Below are 20,615 nucleotides of genomic sequence, written 5' to 3' on the forward strand. Positions count from 1 at the left end.
AAAACGCCAATCTGTGAGATTTTCTGAAATTCTGTGACTTTATGTAATGTGCCCATATTTAAATATTTAAGGTTGTCGGTGTGTGGCGTTCATATGTGCAGACATAGTCTGAATGCCTGTAAAGAAGGAGTGAGATATCCGTTCATACAGGCAGAATCGTGATGTGGACGCGGTGTTGTATCAAACACATTTGCTTTCAAAGACGAGCTCTGAAAACTCCTCTGGTTTCTTTACAGACCTGTTAAAAAACAGGTCACGTGCTCAGTGGGCGTGGACTATAAATTTCCCGCAGTTAAACCCCCCCCCCCCGGGAAACACTGACATGTCCAACATGCTGCTGTGGAGCTGCTGCACCATCTGGACTCTGCTGTGGGGCGTCGCTGCTGCTGCAGGTTGGTGACTTCACAGAAAAGATGAATAAAACTAAAGCAGTTTTACACATCTTCTAATTCTTGACGTTAGATACAAAATGAACTTTGGAGATGATTGAAGAAATGTAACAAACTGGCCCTTAATAAATCTACTGGTGTATTTTTAGTGTTTGCAGAGAAATGTAACGCATACATGTTTTAATGTGTCTTTAATGGATCAACAGAAAAATTTGTTGTTTTAGTCGTTTTCTATTAAGGTCAAGTGATGGATTTTGACTGGTTCCAGTATTTCAGTGTGAAGGTTTACACAATGTGCTTCATTTGAATAGCTGAATCCATGGAGAAAAAATATAAATTGATTATTAAAATCTTTTGATTTCTGTCAGTTTTATGGCTGGATAGTGAGTAAGTAATGCTTCATACTGGTTTCAGCATTGAAACACTGATCCAAACAAATCTTATTTTGTTTTTAGGTTCACGTGTTGATGAAACTTTTCATCTCACATTTAAATCATTTTGTTGCATCCAGAACTCTTTCCATCTGGAAACAGTGTGCATGAAACAGTGACTGAAAACAAACCTAAAGCTCAGTCTTTACCCCCCCCCCCACAGTGTTTGTAGAGAAGCATGAGGCCAGCTCAGTCCTGCAGCGCTGGCGGCGAGCAAACAGCGGCTTCCTGGAGGAGTTCAAACAAGGAAACCTGGAGAGGGAATGCATCGAGGAGATCTGCAGCTACGAAGAGGCTCGAGAGGTGTTTGAAGACGAAGACCAGACGGTCAGACACACTGACTTTATTAATAAGACTTATGGGTAAAGGTTATAGTAAGACTTGTATTAAAGGTTTCTTTCAGCCAAGTTTTATGTTTGACAGCTGTAAATGTGTATATGTCACCACAGAAGAAGATACTCTAAATGTTAGCACGACACAAGCTAAAAATAATTTAGAATCGACAAAAATGAGAATTTAGAAGCAAGAAATGATTCAGTTCAGCCATGAAACTCTGCCTCAGCTTGAAAATGACAGACGTGACACCAAAATGTTACACTTTCATTGACCAGTCAATAAACTATCATTAAAATGGACCTCTGACATGTAGCTGCACACTAAAAGTTAAATGAAAAGTTATGGTCTAGCCTGTGATATTTGAGTCTGAATGAGCAAAGACACCATAATATCCTAAAAACTCAAAGTGCTCCTTTAATGAGCTTTGATTTCATCACTAATTCATTGATCGATAAATTGAATACTGACGATATTTATTATTTGTTTCATCAGATGCAGTTTTGGCTGACATATGATCGTAAGTAACAAACAGTTACTGTTATCAATGCACATCTGAGTGGACTGTTTGGCCATAATGAGCAGCGGCACAAACACCTTATATATGGAGCACGGTGGTGGAGGGGCGAGGGTTTGGGCTTGTTTTGCAGCCACAGGATCCGGACATGTTGTTGAGTCGACCGTGAACTCCTCTGTATACCAAAGTATTTCAGAGTCAGCCATCTGTGTGACAGCTAATGTTTGGCTAAACTGGGTCATGAAGCACGACAATGATCCCAATCACAGCAGCAAATCTACAAGAGAATGAGTCAGAAAGAAAAGATCCAGTCAAAGTCCAGACCTGAACCTGATTGAAATGCAGTGGTGAGACTTTAAGAGAGCTGTGCATAAATAAAAGCCAACAAACTCAGTAAACTGAAGCAATGATGTAAAGAAGAGTGGGCCAAAATCCCCCAAAACGATGTGAGAGGCTGATTTAGTCAAATCAAAAATGATTACTTCAAGTTCTTGCTGCTGAGGGGGGGTCCTATAAGCTCCTGAATCATCATGGGGTGTACTCAGATTCTCAGAGGACTGCACAAAGGGCTTTTTTCATCATGACAGTAAATCACATCTGTGCTCTTTCACCTTCATTAATCTGACGTTCTGACTGTAACTCTTCCATGAGGTCGTGAAACCTGCGAGATCAACCCGTGTCATAACAACGGGACGTGCATTAATATGGGAACTACCAACGAGTGTCGGTGTCTCGAAGGCTTTGAAGGACGATACTGTCAGACAGGTATGAAATTATTTAGTTAAAGTCAAGCAGCTGGATACAGAGCTAATTAATTCCATCTATTCTCCATGAATATCAAATTTTATATCTACAGCGTAGGAAAATTAAACCATATACTTTAAAGTAGAATATAAATCAACAGGATAAACATCCATCCATCCATCCATTCGCTTCCGCACATCCTGTTAAGGGTCGCAGGGGGGCTGGAGCCTATCCCAGCTGTCATAGGGCGAGAGGCAGGGTACACCCTGAACAGGTCGCCAGCCTGTTGCAGGGCCAACACAGAGGGACAGACGACCTTTCACACTCACATTCATGCTCTCATTCACACCTATGGGCAATTTAGATTAGCCAATTAACCTAACCCCAGTAAGTGCATGTCTTTGGAATGTGGGAGGAAACCGGAGTACCCGGAGGAAACCCACGCAAGCACGGGGAGAACATGCAAACTCCACACAGAGAGAGGGAGAGACCTGGGCCAAGGTGGAATTGAACCCAGGCCTTCCAGATGGTATTCTAACTGTGAGGCAGCAGTGCTAACCACTACGCCACCGTGCTGCCCAACAGGATAAACAAGTGATTGTTATTTTTTCAGCGTTTGAAGAGACTCTGAAGTGCGTCTACCTAAACGGACACTGTCAGCACTTCTGTGACGGTTCAGGATCGAGGCGTCGCTGTTACTGCGCTAACGGATACGTGCTGGGAGACGACGGACGACAGTGCATCCCCAACGGTAAAACTGCTGCAGGATTTCCTCTCTTTAGAGCTTCAGCTGCATTATTTTTACTCTGATCAGGAGGTGCCATCCAATGCTTTTATAGGAGATACATTCAGCTGATATGATCAAAACGGTTTGAGTGCCCAAAACACAACAAATTTCAATTTATTAACTTATTTAAAGATATTCACATGGCTGACAGGTTAATGGTTGTTTCACTGTTGAAAAAAAATCATTTAGTAACTGCCACAAAACCTGAATTTCTTGGGGTAGATGTTAAGTTTAGTTTTTCTTATTTTTGTTGTCATTTTTTATATCTGGGAGGATTACGTTGTTGTGTTGTTGCCTTTGGTTACAGTGAAGTATCCATGTGGTCGGTGGCCCCGCTGGAGAAAGGACAAAACCAGAGTGCATGATTAATCCCAGGATGGTGGGAACGAATCATTGTCCCAAAGGAGACTGTCCTTGGCAGGTATGGACTGCTGGATATGATTGATCAAACTGATAGATTGATGATGGGGATTTTTTGGCCTCTCTTGTTTTTGATCCTTAGTGTCCACAGGTTTGGACTTCTGCTTCAGATCAGGGATGGTATGGGTCAGGATATCATTATATCCTAGAGGGTTTGTTGTCTAGGAAGCAGGAATATGACCAGAATATGTCACAATCTCAAACATCATGTTAAGATGGAATAATCAGCTGACAGAGATAAAGGACAGGTTGAACTATTGATAAATTCAGCAAACCTTATGCCTTAATATGCCTTAAGATATATTATATATATATATATATATATATATATATATATATATATATTAGGGGTGGGACTTTAACGCGTTAATTTCGATTAATTAATTACGGGGAAATTAACGCGTTAAAAATTTTAACGCATTTTAATCGCACTTTGCACTGTGGAACGTTTCTCAGTGCACGAGTTCCAGGCGTACAGATTATATCGACGCACAATGTCCAAATTAGGGGCCGCATCCTGCGAAGGACCCGGCCCACGTCTTTCGCAGCCCACGAACACCACAAAGGCCGGAAGTGAGCAGCTAGCCTTCATATCAGCTGCCGTCGCCTCTGCGTAGCTCATGTCGCCTAGCAACCGTGAGTGTGAAGCACAGCTGTGTAAAAGCAGCTGTTAAACGGAGAACGAACTTTTTCTCCTTTTTGTGGTTTAATTTTAAGTCTTTAATTCAAAATAAGCTGTTAAAACAAGCATAACACATTTCAACATAAAGGAATACAGCTGAGAGAATGATTAATTTCCAACTATAACAAGTGAGACATTAATGTAGAATAAATCTATCCAGTTATGATGCTTAACTTTAGTTTCAGGTGTTTGCTTATCACAGGAGCACTTCCACCCTTTGTTGGTCTGTGTAGTAGACTGGTGGGAAAATAAACAAAATTTTGAAGTTTAAGCTTATGTATATTGATTTATTCATCAACTAAACTTAAATTAATATTTCTCATGTCAAATATTGAAATGCGATTAAAATGCGATTAATTTCGATTAATTAATTACAAAGCTTGTAATTAATTCGATTAATTTTTTTAATCGAGTCCCACCCCTAATATATATATATATATTATATACATATATGTTATATATATACATATATGTGTATATATATACACATATGTATATATATACACATATGTATATATATATATATATTATATATAGATATATATATATATATATATATATTACTCTCTCTCTATCTCTCTATCTCTCTATCTGTCTCTTGGTGTTGTATTGTCTATCTCTGTGTCTCTGTATATGTGTGTGTGTGGTGTTTGTGGTGTGTTGTTCGTACCCTTGGATCTTTTAGCATGGGTCTTTCGGGACCTGCTCCTTTTGGAAGCCCCCCCCTAAAGTGGACGTTGGAGGAACCTTACAATAAGGGAAATGTTTGGTCGGGCTGTTTAACAGGGAATCTATAGTTTCTGACATGGAACAAAATATTGTCGTTAGTCTCAGGTTTTAGAAATCTATTTTGAAATAGTTTTTCTTATAGTTAATTGAACCCGTGTGTTTTTCATCAGGTATTGGTTCAGTTAAATGGAAGGAGCCACTGTGGAGGCGTGCTAATCCATCCAGAGTGGGTCATCACTGCCGCACACTGCATCCATGGCCACGACCCCAAAACCTAACCGTGGTGGCAGGTAAATGAATTAGCATCACTGCAGTATTAAAAGAACAGCTTGGACTGAAATGTGAAAGGTCACCATCATTAACTTGCATTAAGTTATCAAATTCTCTTGTAAAGATTACATCACTTTTTTTTTTGTCGTCGTTTTTAATATGAGTCTTATAGATGAGTTTCCTTCGTTTTGTTCATTTTTAGAAGTGAACATTTAAACTGGTGTAAATGTGCCACTCTGTAAACCTTTATATTCTGTTTTCTGAAATGTTAAATTAACATCTATAGTTCATCCTTTTTAAACTTTGATTCATGAAATTACTGAGATAAAATTAGTCATTTTTGAAAAAATGTAAATAAGTTACTCTTGTTTTTACATTTATATTGTAAATTTTTGAGATATTTTTAGAAATTATTTTTGATCGAAAATCTAAAAAGTTTTTTTTTAATAATTTCCTTTTGTAAATGTTTTTTTCTGAATCTGTTTTTACGATGTTTTGTGATCCTGTGTAAGTTTAGTTGTAAAGTTTCATTTTTAAATTTTTTTGTTTACATTTTCTCATAAAGTTATTACGTAAATTTTTTCTAATGTTTTGGTTTCTGTTGCCAGGGGAACATAACTTGGATGTGGAAGAAGGGACAGAACAGAAGATAACCGTTTCCATGGCAGTCGCCCACGATGATTACATCCCAGCGACAGGCGACAGCGACATCGCCTTGCTGCAGTTGAGCCGTGGCGCCAACTTGAGCCAACACGTCATCCCCGTCTGCCTGCCCACCAAAGACTTCGCCGAGCAGGAGCTGCTGCTGCAACGTTACCACGCGGTGTCTGGGTGGGGCAAGAGGACGACTGGGGGCAATGCCGTGCCACTTGGCGCCCTGGTCTCCCCTGTCCTCCGCAAGATGTCAGTCCCCATCATCCAGAACTCCCAGTGCTCCCAGAGAGCCCGCTTCAACTTCACCAAAAACATGCTGTGTGCCGGATACTTGGAAGGACGACAGGAAGTTGCCGTGGCGATGATGGCAGCCCGCTGGTGTCGCTCTTCGGCTCCACCCACTTTCTGACAGGTGTGGTTGGGTGGGGGCAGGGCTGTGGGTCTGGGTATTATGGGTTGTATACCAACGTGGCCAACTTCGTAGAGTGGGTGGAGAAGACCATGAAAAACCCACCAACCCCGCGGCCGCCGCGGCTTTTTGAACTGCTGGAGCAGAAACGCATTTAAGAAACAAGGATTCATTTTTCTGAATGAAGTTTAAATCCTTTCTGATAAATCTGAAACTTTATCACTGAAATCCTTCTATTTGTACTGCTGGTCTGTCGGGTTTGTTTCAGCTGAAATGTTTAAAATGAAGAAACATTTCTGGTGTTCTGGAAAACAAAGAAGCAGAATAAATGTCACCGACTGAGAGCTCTGTGGCTAATCTCAACTCTTAATTTTGTTTTTCTGTGTTTCTGTGTCCTCCTCCTCTGCCTGTACTGCAGATTATCTTCATACTGTTTTTAAAAGCCCTTTAATCCCAATTAAAATTTGAACAAGTGTGTTTTTTCTGCACAGTCAATACTCAGTTTGTTTACTCAGTTTAGACTCTGGACGTCACTGATCGGCCCTCTGAGAGCACCGAGCTGATTGGCTGCCATTCAACAACCTCCACACTGAGTCACGGCTTGTTTGTTTTTAACTCATTTACGGTAAATCTCTGCCCCCCCCGCCTGCCCTCCCCAGCTTCTTAATTGGGGGGTTAAGGCATCAGTTTAAAGTGAGGTGAAACAAATGGCTCAGACCTGAGTGTGTGAGGAACTTTTACCCAAGAGCAACAAGTGGCCACTTATTAAAGTTTCATGAGTTAACTGGGCAGTTAAGTTATACAAATAAGGAAAAATTCATTTGTGCCCATCATTAAAATCTTATCATTCATATTTTTTCATCTTCCTTCCAGACTGCAAGGAATTTTATGATCCACACGACTGATGATTAAATAAATTTACATTCTCTCTAATGACCAGCAGCAGCAGGCAGCCCCTCAGGTCCTGACTGTACAGAAGTGTATGGCCTCTTTCTCACTAGTACCTGCTTGTCTTGACTCGGTTTTTAGGGTTTTTATTAGGTGGTAGTACCAGGTACTTCTTACTCAGCCATGGTTCCAAGTGAGCTGAACTGAGCCAAAAATGTGAACAGAAAGCATGCCACTGATTGGCCCGACAGTGATGTCACTAGATGAGTCATGAGACTATCTCCTTCACAGAAATCAAACCTGCTGTTTTCGAAACACGACGAGGGAAATGCCTGCAGACTAACCAACAGGGATGTTTTAGTGCTTGGTGGCTGACATCAGAATCCAGAGGAAGCTGGATGGAGTGTTATCACATACAAATTATGTAATAAGACTTTCAGGTTCACTTGCTGAGGTGGTACAACATTGTAATGGAAAATGAATGAAACTGAATCAAGCAGATCTGAGTATGTACTAATGGAAAAGAGGCATATGAAAACGTGAGCCTGGACTTGATCTCTGAGCTCAGTACAGTTTCCTGATGAGTTCATCCAGAGTTATTTATTCTCATACTGGATCCTATAGAGTCAGAAAGAATATTATTGGTGCTATCTATATTGCGTAGGTTTACACTTCACAGTAACTTTGACAATACCCTGATGTGTAAGTTCCCCAGAAATGTAACCACACACTGCACCGAAGCAGCGCTCAGCAATTCTGACCGGGCTGTTTGCTTTACGCCTCATATTACTTATATAGGACAACGATTAGCACAAGGACCTCCTTGAAACAAGGATGTAATACTGCCTACCTTGGTCATTGTGCTAATACAAGAGCTTGTATTCTACCAGCATGGACATGTGCTGCATTTTTGTTTCATCTGTGTGTAGACTCGGTCAGTTCTGTCACCTTCCATCCTTCCTGTGTGTCAGGAAAAGCAACAGCATGACGAACAAACACCTCACTGACTAGGTGATAAGGAAAGGTGGGAAGGATTCACACAATACTGCAAATTTTTGGTTAGGTCCACTTTACTAAAAACACTAACATGTCAGTGTTGATGTAGGGATGTGGATGTAGTCCCACTGCTGGGTTCTTATGAGAGCTGATTAAAGATAAATAAACAGCCTCCTGGGGTCTTCCAGGACTGGATTCTACAAGCCCTTTGAAGGTCAACAGGACCGCCTCAGCAGCTGTTCTACTGTTACTGTTTGTTACCATATTTCATATGTCCATGAAGGTCAGTGCAGCTCTGGTTACATTTTAACAGACTTAAACCTTTGGAGCCTATTCATTTTTCAGCACTGTGGCTGCCTCTTGGTAAAAGGTGCAAATGAGGAATAGCAATTTAAAGCTAACCTTCGATAACCCATTGGCTGTCGTGATTGAATGGACTGGTACTTACAGCAGCTTCCTATTCAATTTGTGTAGTTCACTCTCACACACATTCATACTAGTGTGTGTTTTCTGTGTCTAAGCACTTTTGACCTAATGGTTACACACTCACACAGATGCATCGAGTTCAGTATCTTACCCAAGGATACTTCAGCAGCAGGCTGGGGGAGCCATGGATTGAACCACAGACCTTCCAATTAGTAGATGACCTGCTCTGCCTCCTGAGCCACACCCACCCCAAACCAGAGTAAAATGGACTACTCTACTTATTTCCTCTTATAGACTATATCCTGTTCCAGTAGTTTCCTTATTAAACTTGACCAAATTCTAAAGTAAATATTGTAACACTTCGATGTTTTTGATGTTGCAGAGAGACTGTACCCTCCACAGGCTTCCAGAAGGGTGCCTGTAGGGAGGATAATGCAAAGCTTTCTAATAATAATATTCCAATAATAAAATACAAAGCTGGGCCTGAGCAGAATAGGTCCTTTTTAAGATCAGTGATTGGCTGTTTCACATTAAATTGCATTCTGAGCATCATAAACATGTTTTGCAGTGTTGGCCAGAGGTACCTAAAAGTAACCAGATGCAACTTCTATCCATCCACAGAATCGGAAGCTCCCTGATTGGATGCTGATTCCAGCAGTGCACTCTGGGACTTGCAGTTCTCCCTTGAAGTTTTGATGAGTTGGTTAAACCCCACCTATCCCAAACAGTGCAGTTTAAACAACCCCCCCCCCTTCCTCTCCATCGAGGTCATTACCCTCTCTACCTCCCCTCCTCTTTCCTACCTTATCTCTGACTTCAAATTCCATTACTCCACTCAACATACAGAGGTTTTTCCAGGCTGATCTCAAAAATGTCTAGGATCATGTTCTGGTTTATCCGTCTGTCTCTGGGACTCCTGTTGCTCCACCTGGCTGCTGCTCACGGTATGTTTATGAAACAGTATGTTCAGCTTTCAGGAATGACAAATCACAGAAGTTCAGAAGAATATGGTGTTTAGGCTGGGGAAAAGAAGTAGCGCTGTGTTGAGTGCGTGGGGTCTTAGAGGGGGGGTTGTGGGTGGGGGTGATTGGCAGATGGCAGGTGACACTTGACCCCACCTTGTCCTGTGTGCTTAGTCTGTTGTGTGTGATGTCAACATGACAGCAGCATGCATCGCTCACAGGAAAATCTCCTGAATTTTCATTACATTTGAGAATGGACTCTTCAACATTAAGTGTATAAATAACAATATTAGACACTGGTAACAATTTTCAGGTTGATGTGTAAAAATGCAAACTTACTATGTATAAATGACTGCCATAATCACTTAATGGTTTCTGGATTTTTCATTTTGTTTCAGCATGAGCAGTTTACCTGGTGCTGTGTTGGTTTGTTGGAGCTATAAGTGACTGTATTTGGATCCATTCTTATCCTTAATTCACACCACATTAAAAGATGTGTCAATCAGGCATTTAGGGTTTGACTGACTGTATACACAAGGAAAACATAGCCACTGTAACATAAACCAGTGGTTTCTAAAGTCCTGATTCACAGTTTTGAATGAAGTTTTATGGCTTTTGTAGCCAGAAGTGATCGTATAGTATCTGGACAAGAGGGTGGAGTCCTAAAGTATGCTAGATAGCTTGGTTATCAAGCTGTGTCCATAGACTGTTTGGATGTCTGACAAAGTCACAGATACTTGCTAATTATTTATCACTTAGTACTCAGATCCCCAGGTAAAATTAAAATAAATCATGGGACAAATTCATCCTTCCGGGGTCAGGGTTACTGAGCAAGCCTGAAGCCCAAAGAGGTGAACAATGCAGTTTGTTCTGGCCATGGAATCTTGGACCAACTCCTTATCTTCTTGAGGATAGTTGAGTGTGTGTGGGAGTTTGTCCAACCAGTCTACATGTTTTTTGTGGACTTGGAGTAATGTAATGCTGACACTGCACCACAGCTCTGGGTAACCAGTGTCTGTTGCTGCATTCAACAGAAATGACTTCATGTTTGCCATAAGGCCTCAGTGTTCTTTCTTCTTGGATATTCCCAAGTATCTCATATTTAGTCACATTAGTCACAGCATATTTGCTGGCTTTCACATCTTTCAATTCCTCTATGTCTAGCCTCTTCAGGACATTTCCATTACACTGTACCATTAACTTGATTTTTAATGTGGCTACAAACTGAGGGTCAGAATCACAGTCAACTCCCAGATAAGTCGTACAGTCCGTAATGCAGTTCTTCTGATCTTGCTGCATTGTGTTGAAGTCCAGGAGAAGTCCAGGTGTAGGTTCTTGGCCCCTTAAATTACTTTTTGACATTTGCCTCCCCCTCCAATTACGAAGGTTAAGCGAAATGTCAAAAAAGTAACTTAAAGGGCCAAATTGTATGTTTGTTTTGACATCAATTTGTGGACTGGAAGTAGGGGGCGGGGCCGGGAGTTTGGGCACCCCTGCCCTAGATGGTTCCTTGGCTTGTAAAGTTCAGTCTTAAGAGCTTAAAAAAGAAGGTGACCAGACTTTTGTAAGTTTTTGAAGACCCACCACCTCTCATCCAACAGTCTTCATCAGTTCTAAACCCAAAAAGTGGAGAGCCCCAGGAATTTAACCCTAGTGGGGATTGTCCCCTTTGGAGATGGCCGTTTACTCACTATTGTTCAGTTCACTCACACCTTACTTCAGGTGACCTCAAGTGGTTTCACACCTTGGCTCATGTGATGACACACATGATTAATAGTGGTTTATTGAGTAGTTCCAGGGTGGACAACTTCCTCTAGGGTTTAAATACCTGGGGCTCTCCACCTTCTGGTTTGTGAACTGAAGAAGCCACTGAGATGACCTAGATGACTGAGAACGTACACAGACAGACTTAGAATACAGCATCTGACCAAGACGGACTTTTTGCCTGCTGTGCTGGTAACAACTCTGACTGTCTGAGGTCTGTCTGTAAGGAAGTCCGAGACCCAGCAGCAGAGGGAGGATGTTAGTCCAAGGATAGCAAGCTTTCAACCAATTCAATTCAATTTTATTTATATAGCGCCAAATCACAACAAACTGTCGCCTCAAGGCGCTTTGTATTGTGGGTAAAGACCCTACAATAATACAGAGAAAACCCAACAGTCAAAACGACCCCCTATGAGTAGCACTTGATGACAGTGGGAAGGAAAAACTCATTTTTAAAAGGAAGAAACCTCCAGCAGAACCAGGCTCAGGGAGGGGCAGTCATCTGCCGCGACCGGTTGGGCTGAGGGGAGAGAAAAGACATGCTGTGGAAGAGAGCCAGAGATTAATAACAATTAATGATTAAATGCAGAGTGGAGTATAAACAAAGTAAATAAGGTGAATGAGAAACAGTGCATTATGTGAACCCCCCAGCAGACTAGGCCTATAGCAGCATAACTAAGGGATGGTTCAGGGTCACCTGATCCAGCCCTAACTATAAGCTTTATCATAAAGGAAAGTTTTAGTCCAGGAAAACCAGTCTGCCTGAGATGCACAGAAACCCTGATTATGTGGTAATTGCCTTATAAATGCTCAAAAAGAGAAAAAATGAGCATAAACTATTACTACATGCGAATGGTATGACTTTGTTTATGGCTGAATTACAAAACTCAGTTCAAGCATCACAAACATGATCAGAGTTGCAGTTCAGTGACTCCAATTATCTGAGGTAAAACCTAGCAGCTAGCTAGCAGCTACACCCAGGTGTCTTTGTATGTCAAAGTGGTTATGCTGCAACTTTTAAACAGGTGCAGATGTTATGATATTCTAAATTAGCTATAAAAAATGGTGTTTTAGCAGGCTGTAAACATGTTTATCTCTGCTGTACAGTTGGACATTTTAAAATGGGAGTCTGATTCACTGCTGGAGCCAGTCTCAGGTGGAGACTAGAGGAACAGTTTTTGACCAAAGCACTTAAATAGTAACATTAAATTAAACACTTAAATAGTAACATTAAATTAAACCTTGCCTTGCAGGTAATAACAAATTTCCAGCAATCACATTTCTTTTTCTGAACAGTTTTCTTGGACAGCCAGGAGGCCAGTCAGGTGCTGAACCGAAACAGACGAGCCAACACCCTTTTTGAGGAGTGGAAACAAGGCAACATGGAAAGAGAATGTAGGGAGGAGCTCTGCAGCTGGGAGGAGGCGCGGGAGATATTTGAAAACAAAGAAAAAACTGTATGAACCTGCCAACCTTCTCACCAAAACACCCATTTACATTTGAAATCCACCATTGCAAGACTTACAATAAAATCATGGCATTTTTCCACAGCTTTCCACAATCCAGTTTATATTTGTATCTTGACTGTATTTTGTTATTAACCATTCTTCAGTGAGGGATAATGTTGCTTTTGGATGTTTTGAACTATTTAATTTTCTTTTTTTCCAGAATGAATTCTGGGCCACGTATGTTGGTAAGGTTTACTTTTGTGTTAAAAACTATTAGAAACACTGAAGCTTTCTTAATAATACCCAATAGGACATCTGGCTATTTGTAAAATCATCAACTGCACTCCAAAGAAGGCAGCTGCTAAAATGTGACCTTGCACTTTCACCCCTACATTCAGACACCTGATTGAATGTGCTTTATTTGTCCTGCAGATGGTGACGCATGTATATCGACGCCCTGTGTTCATGGTGGACAGTGCAAAGATGGGATTGGTAGCTACACTTGTTACTGCCAAGAGGGCTACCAGGGCTTCAACTGTGAAATCGGTGAAGAGTCTAAAATCACACTCAGTGACTTTTTGAAAACCCTCCACTTTCTTTAATTGATTCTACATAAGACAGTCCTGTAGGTTTGGTGTAAGGTTAGTGATGATTAGGATTTGCTTACGTTTCAGTAACAATGCTGGGAACTTGGAGAGCTTCCATTTATTTTCAGTGCTTCATTGGCTGTTGCAGCCCTTTTTCCCAGCAGCTTCCCAACCTTTCTGAAGGTTCTGTCACTGAGAACAGATAGCAGTGGGAACTCCAATGATGCAGGATAGGTTTAGGTTGCTCAGGAGAGTTTGTGGAGGAAAACTAGTGAGACAAGGTATCTGGTTTACTGGGCAAGAGAATAAAGTGACTTCAGACAGTGGTGCATATATCCCAGTGTCTAATGTGCCATCCTCCATGATGAACTGACACGATGAGTCAGGATGGATTTGTTTGACCAAAGGGTATCTCCAGATAATGAAATGACCAAGTGGGGGAGTTCTCCATTAATAGCCCTCCGTTGTTGTCACCAGATGGTATGCTTTGCTCAGCTCCACTTTAGAAAAGATCTTGGCTCCCTGTAATGACTCAAAGTGAACTAGCAGTAATGGCAGAGGTTAAAGTGGGATTTGGCAGGTAGGATTTACTGAATGGTAAAAACCTCTTTCAAACTACTTCACAAACAAAGTGTAAGTTGCGTTCTTGTCTTTATATAGTCCAGCTTGAGCCCATATCAAAGCAGTAGACTAAGCACAAAGGCTGTCTTTGAATAATCACGGATGTAATCACTGATGTAAATGACCAAGAATGAAGTCACACTGTAGCAGGTGTTATCAGCATTTGTCCAGCTCACCACTTAATGTTTCAGATTGGGGTAAGGGAGCTTCTCGATAAGTGCACAGGGGAGGAGGTGGCTTCATCAGCAGGGTTACCAGAGCACTTGTGTTATGCTAGCTGCTTCATAAAAAGCACTTAAATAACAGCATTAGATCAAACACTGCCTTGCAGATAAAACCAAATTTCCTTTTTTCTCACCAGTTTTCTTGGACAGACAGGTGGCCAATTAGGTGCTGAACCAAAAGAGACAAACTACAAGCAATGCTATTAGTTAAAGACTGAATCATACTGCTGAGCTGGGGCAACTGTTGTTGGGTAGTTTCAGGCTGGTCCATAAGGTGATTCACTGTGTTCATGCATTTTGAGTAGTATTACTTCACAGGAAAGATGTTTCTGAACTGGTCCGTGACCTCTGAGACCATGCCCACCACCACAACAGATTTGTTAGTGACATGCAGGCTCACATTCACACAGACGAGAGAGAGCAACAAGAGGAAGACCAGGAGAAATGGCAGGTCCACACCTCCAGGTTAAGGGGGACCATGACAACAACCTTGGATTGATGCCATGCTGCTTGGATTAGAAAGTACTGGTGTGCCCTGAATATGGCACCATACAATTTTGTGGCCTAAAATTGCAGGCACTGACATCATCTTGGAGGGGCTAAAGCAGCAGATTCACTGTGGATGTGTAGATACAGAGCATATGGTGATTGTACACAAGGCAGGTGAAGAAAAGTGCAGGTAGGGTGGAGACTCATCTGTGTTAACCTTGTCTGTGTCTTTGCAGTTGTTCCTCAGCTCTGTGAGAACAAAAATGGTGGTTGTGATCATTTCTGCAACGTGATCCAGGGAAATGTTCATTGCTCCTGTGCTGACGGATACTATCTGGCATCAAACGGCAAATCCTGCCATTCCAATGGTGAGAGAGGCTTAAGAATCTAAGTGGCCTTTTCCTCTGAGAGCAGATCAAAAGTATATCACAGATCAGGCTTTAGAAACTCCATAGTTACTTTTGGCTGCTGCCTTTTCACAAGGAGTAACTACAGAAGGCAACTGTGAACGTTTTTGACTTGGCAGAGTTTAGCGTCAGATGTTCTGCCTGACACAGCCCCAAAGGGGATTTGTGTGTCCAGTTGGATTCAAACCTGCAACCGTTCGCTTACCAAGCAAATGCATTAACCACTGAACCACTCAAACTCTTGCAGAGACCTACAAATGTGGTGTCATTGTCGGCAAAGACACCCGGACTGTTTTCCGGTACGAGCGGACAAATACAACAGTGGAGAACACAACTGAGTCAAACATCAGCTTAACAAACCAGCCGGAGATTGTGTCTGAAATGGCCGTTATGACTCGCATTGTCAATGGAGAGGACTGTCCACCAGGAGACTGTCCATGGCAGGTAGAGACACACTTTCACAAAACCTTTTGGTTTTATGAATGAAGGACATTCCCAACACATGAAGTTTTTTCTGTTGCAAAGAAAGTATTGATCAGGTACAGATTATCCTTACCCATGTGAGCACATGATTGTCTCGGGACAAACACCTGGGAGTTTGTAGCATTGCTCTTCATTCTTTCATACTTTTTTTAAAGGTGTTCTGGGGTTCTGTCTCGTCCTCATAGGCCCTGCTCGTGAACGAAGAAGGAATCGGTTTCTGTGGAGGAACGATACTCAATAAAAACATCATCCTGACCGCCGCCCACTGCATGAATCAGTCACGTTACTTCAATGTCAGGCTCGGTAGGTCTGATGAACCAATTACCAACCTGCACATACAATTTTAGTTCATCACATTCACATAAACCATACTGCCTGTAATTGTAGTAACTTTTTGCCTCATAAATCATAAATCTTATATGTATTTGTCTGATCTTACCTCAATTATGCGATACAGATCTACTAAGATATCTGTATATAGTGTTTTGATGTGTGTGTATATGTGTGTATGTACATGTGTATTGACTATATATTCGTGGGATCATTAAAGTTTTATCTTATCTTATCTAATCTCCTAATGGCAAACAAAGATTTTAAGATGGTATTTCAGGATTGTTATGAGATGTACCATTTTGTCAAAATCTGATTATATTACAAATATTACAACTTCTGTAAAACGTGAAAAATGATCATTTAAATTTTTTATAAAATAGACACACTCAGGTTGTTAGGTGTGTTTTAGTTTTTTTAGTTGGTACAGATTAAGCAGTTCAGACTTTTTGTTGTTTTTTCACAGATTTTACACTAATGAGATTTTGATATATTTCGCTGGATTTCTGATAGGATCTGTCCTAGTTTACGGGCTGCATCCTTCGAAAACCGCATGTGAAGGCCAGTTATTGTCATGGTCCTGGGCCGGTGGCCCAGCGTTTTGAGTTTCTTTTGTGTAGCCTTCTTTGTTGTACTTTTCAGGTTATGTTTCTCAGTGTTTCTTATAGTTATATTGTTTGAGCATGCTGTTTAGTTTCCCTTGTTGTTTTTTGTGTATGTTCCCTTTGTCAAGTTTTCAGTGTTAGGTCTGCGTCTGTTATGTTTAGTCAGTTCCTGTTTTATTTTGACAGTCTCGTGTTCCCTGTGTTTTGTATGTAGTTTTGCTTCCCCTTTGTCATTAGGTTCATTTGGTTCGCCTTTCGTCCCCTGTTGTTTCCACTTGCACTAATCCCCTTGTGTATTTAAACCCTTAGTCTGCCTTTGTTAGTTGTTGCATCGTTGTCATTGTTTCCCCCCAGTGTTCCCCTCCTAGCTGTGTGTTTTGGTTTTTGGTTTCTCCCAGGCTTCCGGTTTGATTTTTGCCCTGGTGGAGATTTCGAGTTTTTGAGTTTAGTAATATTCGAGTTCCTGCAGTTTTAGTTTACGTTTGCATCAGTCCTGCACTTGGGTCCGCTCCCTCCGCACACAGCCCCTCACGGTGACAATTATATCACAAACAGGCGAAGAAGGCTGTCCCAATTTGAAGGCGCTTCCAAATGCAGCCTTCTTTTCACCAGATATGAAGGGCATGTCAGGTGTATCCACAGCAGTCTACCTTATACCAAGATTTATCGGGGGCTGAAGCCAATGTGGGAAATGTTCAAATAAAAGCGTCAATGATGGAGGACAGCGGCCAAGTTTGAAATATTCCTGTGATGCAAAATAAACTTTTAGGATGTTTTCAGCCTCGACACCTGTCAGCTCGCTATATCTGGACAGAATGCCTGACTCCATTTTCAAACCCCTGCTGGCTTTTGCCACTGAGTGGAAGTCAAGTACAGATATAAATCCCTCAGATGATCTCTAACTGTTGATGTTTGGTTTATTTCAGTGCTTCTTGGCTCAGATTAAAGTTAAGCTTCATAGCTGGATAGCTTTATTTAACTCATCTTTATTCCTTCATGTAAAAAGGTGTTATACTTGCTTTAGCAGCTATTTTTAAATAAAGCTGACATTAACCCAAAAAAAAAAAAAAAAAGAAAGCAAAAGTTCGGGCTCTATTTTAACAGCTTCTTCTCCACTGCTGAGCTTTGAGCTGTCACGGTTGATAGACGCCAGGAGCTACGCTGAGGTGAGGCCTTAAATAGCCTGTGAAGCATATGAAGGCTGAACTGTCCCATTTAATAGCCGCTCACTTCTGGCAGCTTTGCAGCTTTCAAAGGACCCGGCCTACGTAGGATGCAGCCCCTGAATTGTGACACATCCATAGTATCAATTTTATTCTTTGCTCTTAGCATTCAAATGGCTAGAACTTTAAATTACAATAGGTCTTTCTTTTTTTTTTAATTATTTTTATTAAAGGTACAGTATATTATTAAAATATTTCACACAATAAGAAGTTTTATATTTTATGTTGACTTTTATTTCTAGTTTCATTGTTCAGGATACTTTGTATGCTATGAAAATAAAGTATCTCACTGTCATTACTTTTTCATTAAAACATCAACTAAAGCTGTTTGATTATTTCTCTGCATTCAGGTGAGTTTGACAGGTTGGCAGATGATGGTAGTGAAGCTGACCATGATGTGGAAGCTATCCTCACCCACAGAGCGTACAAACCAGACACCTACCACAATGACATCGCACTCGTCAAATTAGCCACGCCCATCAAGTTCACCAGGTTCATCCTGCCAGCCTGCATTCCTGAGCAAGACTTTGCCGAAAAGGTGAATTTTTAAATCAAGGTCTGTCAAATGGAAATAATTGACTGCACACATTTACCACACATACACCAATCAGGCATAACACCATGACCACTGACAGGTGAAATGAGTAACACTGATTATCTCTTCGGCATGGTGCCTGTAAGTGGGCGGGATGTATTAGGAGAACATTTATTTCCTCAAAGTTGATGTATTAGAAGCAGGAAAAATGCAAATCTGCAGCTTTTGCTCTGCGAATCCATTGGTCCTTCTATCCATGTGGATGTTACTTTGACATGTACCACCTACCTAAACATTGGTGCAGACCATGTACACCCTGATGGCTGTGGCCTCTTTCAGCAGAATAATGCACCCTGCTACAAAGCAAACATGGTTCAGGTATGGTTTGAGGAGCACATCAACAAGTTTTAGGTGTTCACCTCCCCTCCAAATTCCCCAGTGGGACAAACAAGTCAGATCCATGGAGGGTCCCACCTTGCAGCTCATGGGACTGAAAGGATCTGTTGCTAACATCTTGGTGCCAGATACAACAGCACACCTTCACGGGTCTAGTGGAGTCCATGCCTCGATGGGTCAGGGCCGTTTTGGCTGCAAAAGGGGGACCAACACAATATTAGGCAGATGGTCATAACATTATGTTGGTGTATATGAATGTAGTATTGATGTTTTTCATCTAAATCATTCTTCTGCCAAAAAAGGAGGATGGAGTATCAAATTTAAGCATTTCTAAATTTGAGACAATATTCAACATTTAAAGTTCTTCCAACCTCCTCTCATATTACAGTGCATCAAAAATTTATGGCAACATGTTTAGAAATGATGATTTTATTGATTTTTTTAAAAATTCCTGACCAAAAAAATCTTTCAGAGGTGACAATGTGATTAATTAGGCAATGAGTCTGTTTTATCTTACTTAAAAGATGGCTTTACTTCTTCCTATTACTTCTATTTGATAGGCATATTAGATTTTATGCTTGAATAAATGAGCCCCCCCCCAATAAAAATAAATAAATAAAAATTGGAGAAGGGTGCCCCAAAAGAAACGTGGCTGCAGAGCATTTTTTGTATGCAGCCCTGACTTTTAGCTCATTTTTCATCAACATTAAAAGAGAACAAAACTGAGAAAAAAGTCAGCAAATTTTGTTTCAACATTTAGTCATTCATGTGTCTCCTATACTTGAAACCACTAACCATAGTGAGACATTATCTCTGTATGAGATTCATACAGAGGAGTGTGAACTTGCTGCAGATAAACGTCTTACCTCTTCCTTCAGGTCCTGATGCAGGAACCAGACGGCATGGTCAGCGGTTTTGGACGTCTTGGTGAGGGTCGGGAGGCGTCCGAAATCTTGCAGCGTCTCTCTGTGCCTTATGTGGACCGTCAGACCTGTTTGGAATCCACTCAATTGCGCATCTCTGCCCGCATGTTCTGCGCTGGATACGACACAGAAGCCAAGGACGCCTGCCAAGGTGACAGCGGTGGGCCGCATGTCACACGTTACCATAGCACCTATTTTATTACTGGCATTGTGAGCTGGGGTGAAGGCTGTGCACGCAAGGGCAAGTATGGCGTCTACACCCAGGTGTCCAAGTACATACAGTGGATCCGCGATGGTATGGCAAAGCTGATGCACAACGACAAGACCGGCAGCAGGCAGAAGAGGCACCATGCCCCAATAAGAAGGCTTTATCTGTAAAACATCTGTAATAACCCACTAAGCAGAGGTCACTCACATGTTGCTCCTCTCATGTAATAAGTTCTGAACAGTCAGAGAAACATTTATCCCTGTGAGCAAAGAGCTGCAAATCCCACTTGTGACAGAAAGGACTAGAGTCAACTGTTGATGGGGTTCCTCAGGGTTCTATTCTTGGTCCCTTATATTTTTGATTTAGTTTATGCAACACTAATGTTTTTCTTTTTTTTCCATGGCAGTCATTTGAAGTCATGATCGAAGTGAATTTGAGTCCTGCCTTTTGGTTCTGTACTTGGTCTCAGTCTCCTCTCCTCTGTTTCATGTTCTGTTTTTTTTCCCCCTGATTTTTCTTTTCCATTAAAGAGAAACTGTTACTAATATGGCACAGCCACTGAAACCTGATCTAATAATTTTGCAGGTCGGTATAACTGAAAGATTTTCTGAGAATGTAAAATATTTTAAAATCTCTATAAAGCAGTTTCTGTTTCCATGTGTTGTTTATGAGTCACTGACTGAAACGAGCATTTGAGCTGAATGTGAAACAAATAAAAACAAAATATAAGAACAA

At 41.2% G+C, this 20,615-nt stretch overlaps 2 protein-coding genes across 2 annotated transcripts; both read left to right on the plus strand.

The window, feature by feature from the left end:
- The first annotated feature begins 313 nt into the window (after positions 1 to 313).
- On the plus strand, positions 314 to 6,787 carry f7i (coagulation factor VIIi). The gene is given in 12 exon segments (XM_030750373.1): positions 314 to 392; positions 984 to 1,147; positions 1,649 to 1,673; positions 2,322 to 2,435; positions 3,028 to 3,165; positions 3,509 to 3,526; positions 3,529 to 3,561; positions 3,564 to 3,622; positions 5,203 to 5,299; positions 5,302 to 5,322; positions 5,911 to 6,303; positions 6,306 to 6,787. Coding segments are annotated over 12 exon segments (1,350 nt in total). The 5' UTR covers positions 314 to 322; the 3' UTR covers positions 6,524 to 6,787.
- Positions 6,788 to 9,489: 2,702 nt separating this feature from the next.
- f10 (coagulation factor X) lies at positions 9,490 to 20,615 on the plus strand. The gene is made up of 9 exons (XM_030750362.1): positions 9,490 to 9,619; positions 12,698 to 12,858; positions 13,070 to 13,094; positions 13,282 to 13,395; positions 15,007 to 15,138; positions 15,425 to 15,621; positions 15,846 to 15,963; positions 18,169 to 18,356; positions 19,628 to 20,615. The coding sequence occupies exons 1-9, from the start codon at positions 9,547 to 9,549 to the stop codon at positions 20,048 to 20,050; spliced, it is 1,431 nt and encodes a 476-aa protein (XP_030606222.1). The 5' UTR covers positions 9,490 to 9,546; the 3' UTR covers positions 20,051 to 20,615.

Source organism: Archocentrus centrarchus, chromosome 2 (assembly GCF_007364275.1).
Source record: "Archocentrus centrarchus isolate MPI-CPG fArcCen1 chromosome 2, fArcCen1, whole genome shotgun sequence".
Taxonomy (NCBI): domain Eukaryota; kingdom Metazoa; phylum Chordata; class Actinopteri; order Cichliformes; family Cichlidae; genus Archocentrus; species Archocentrus centrarchus.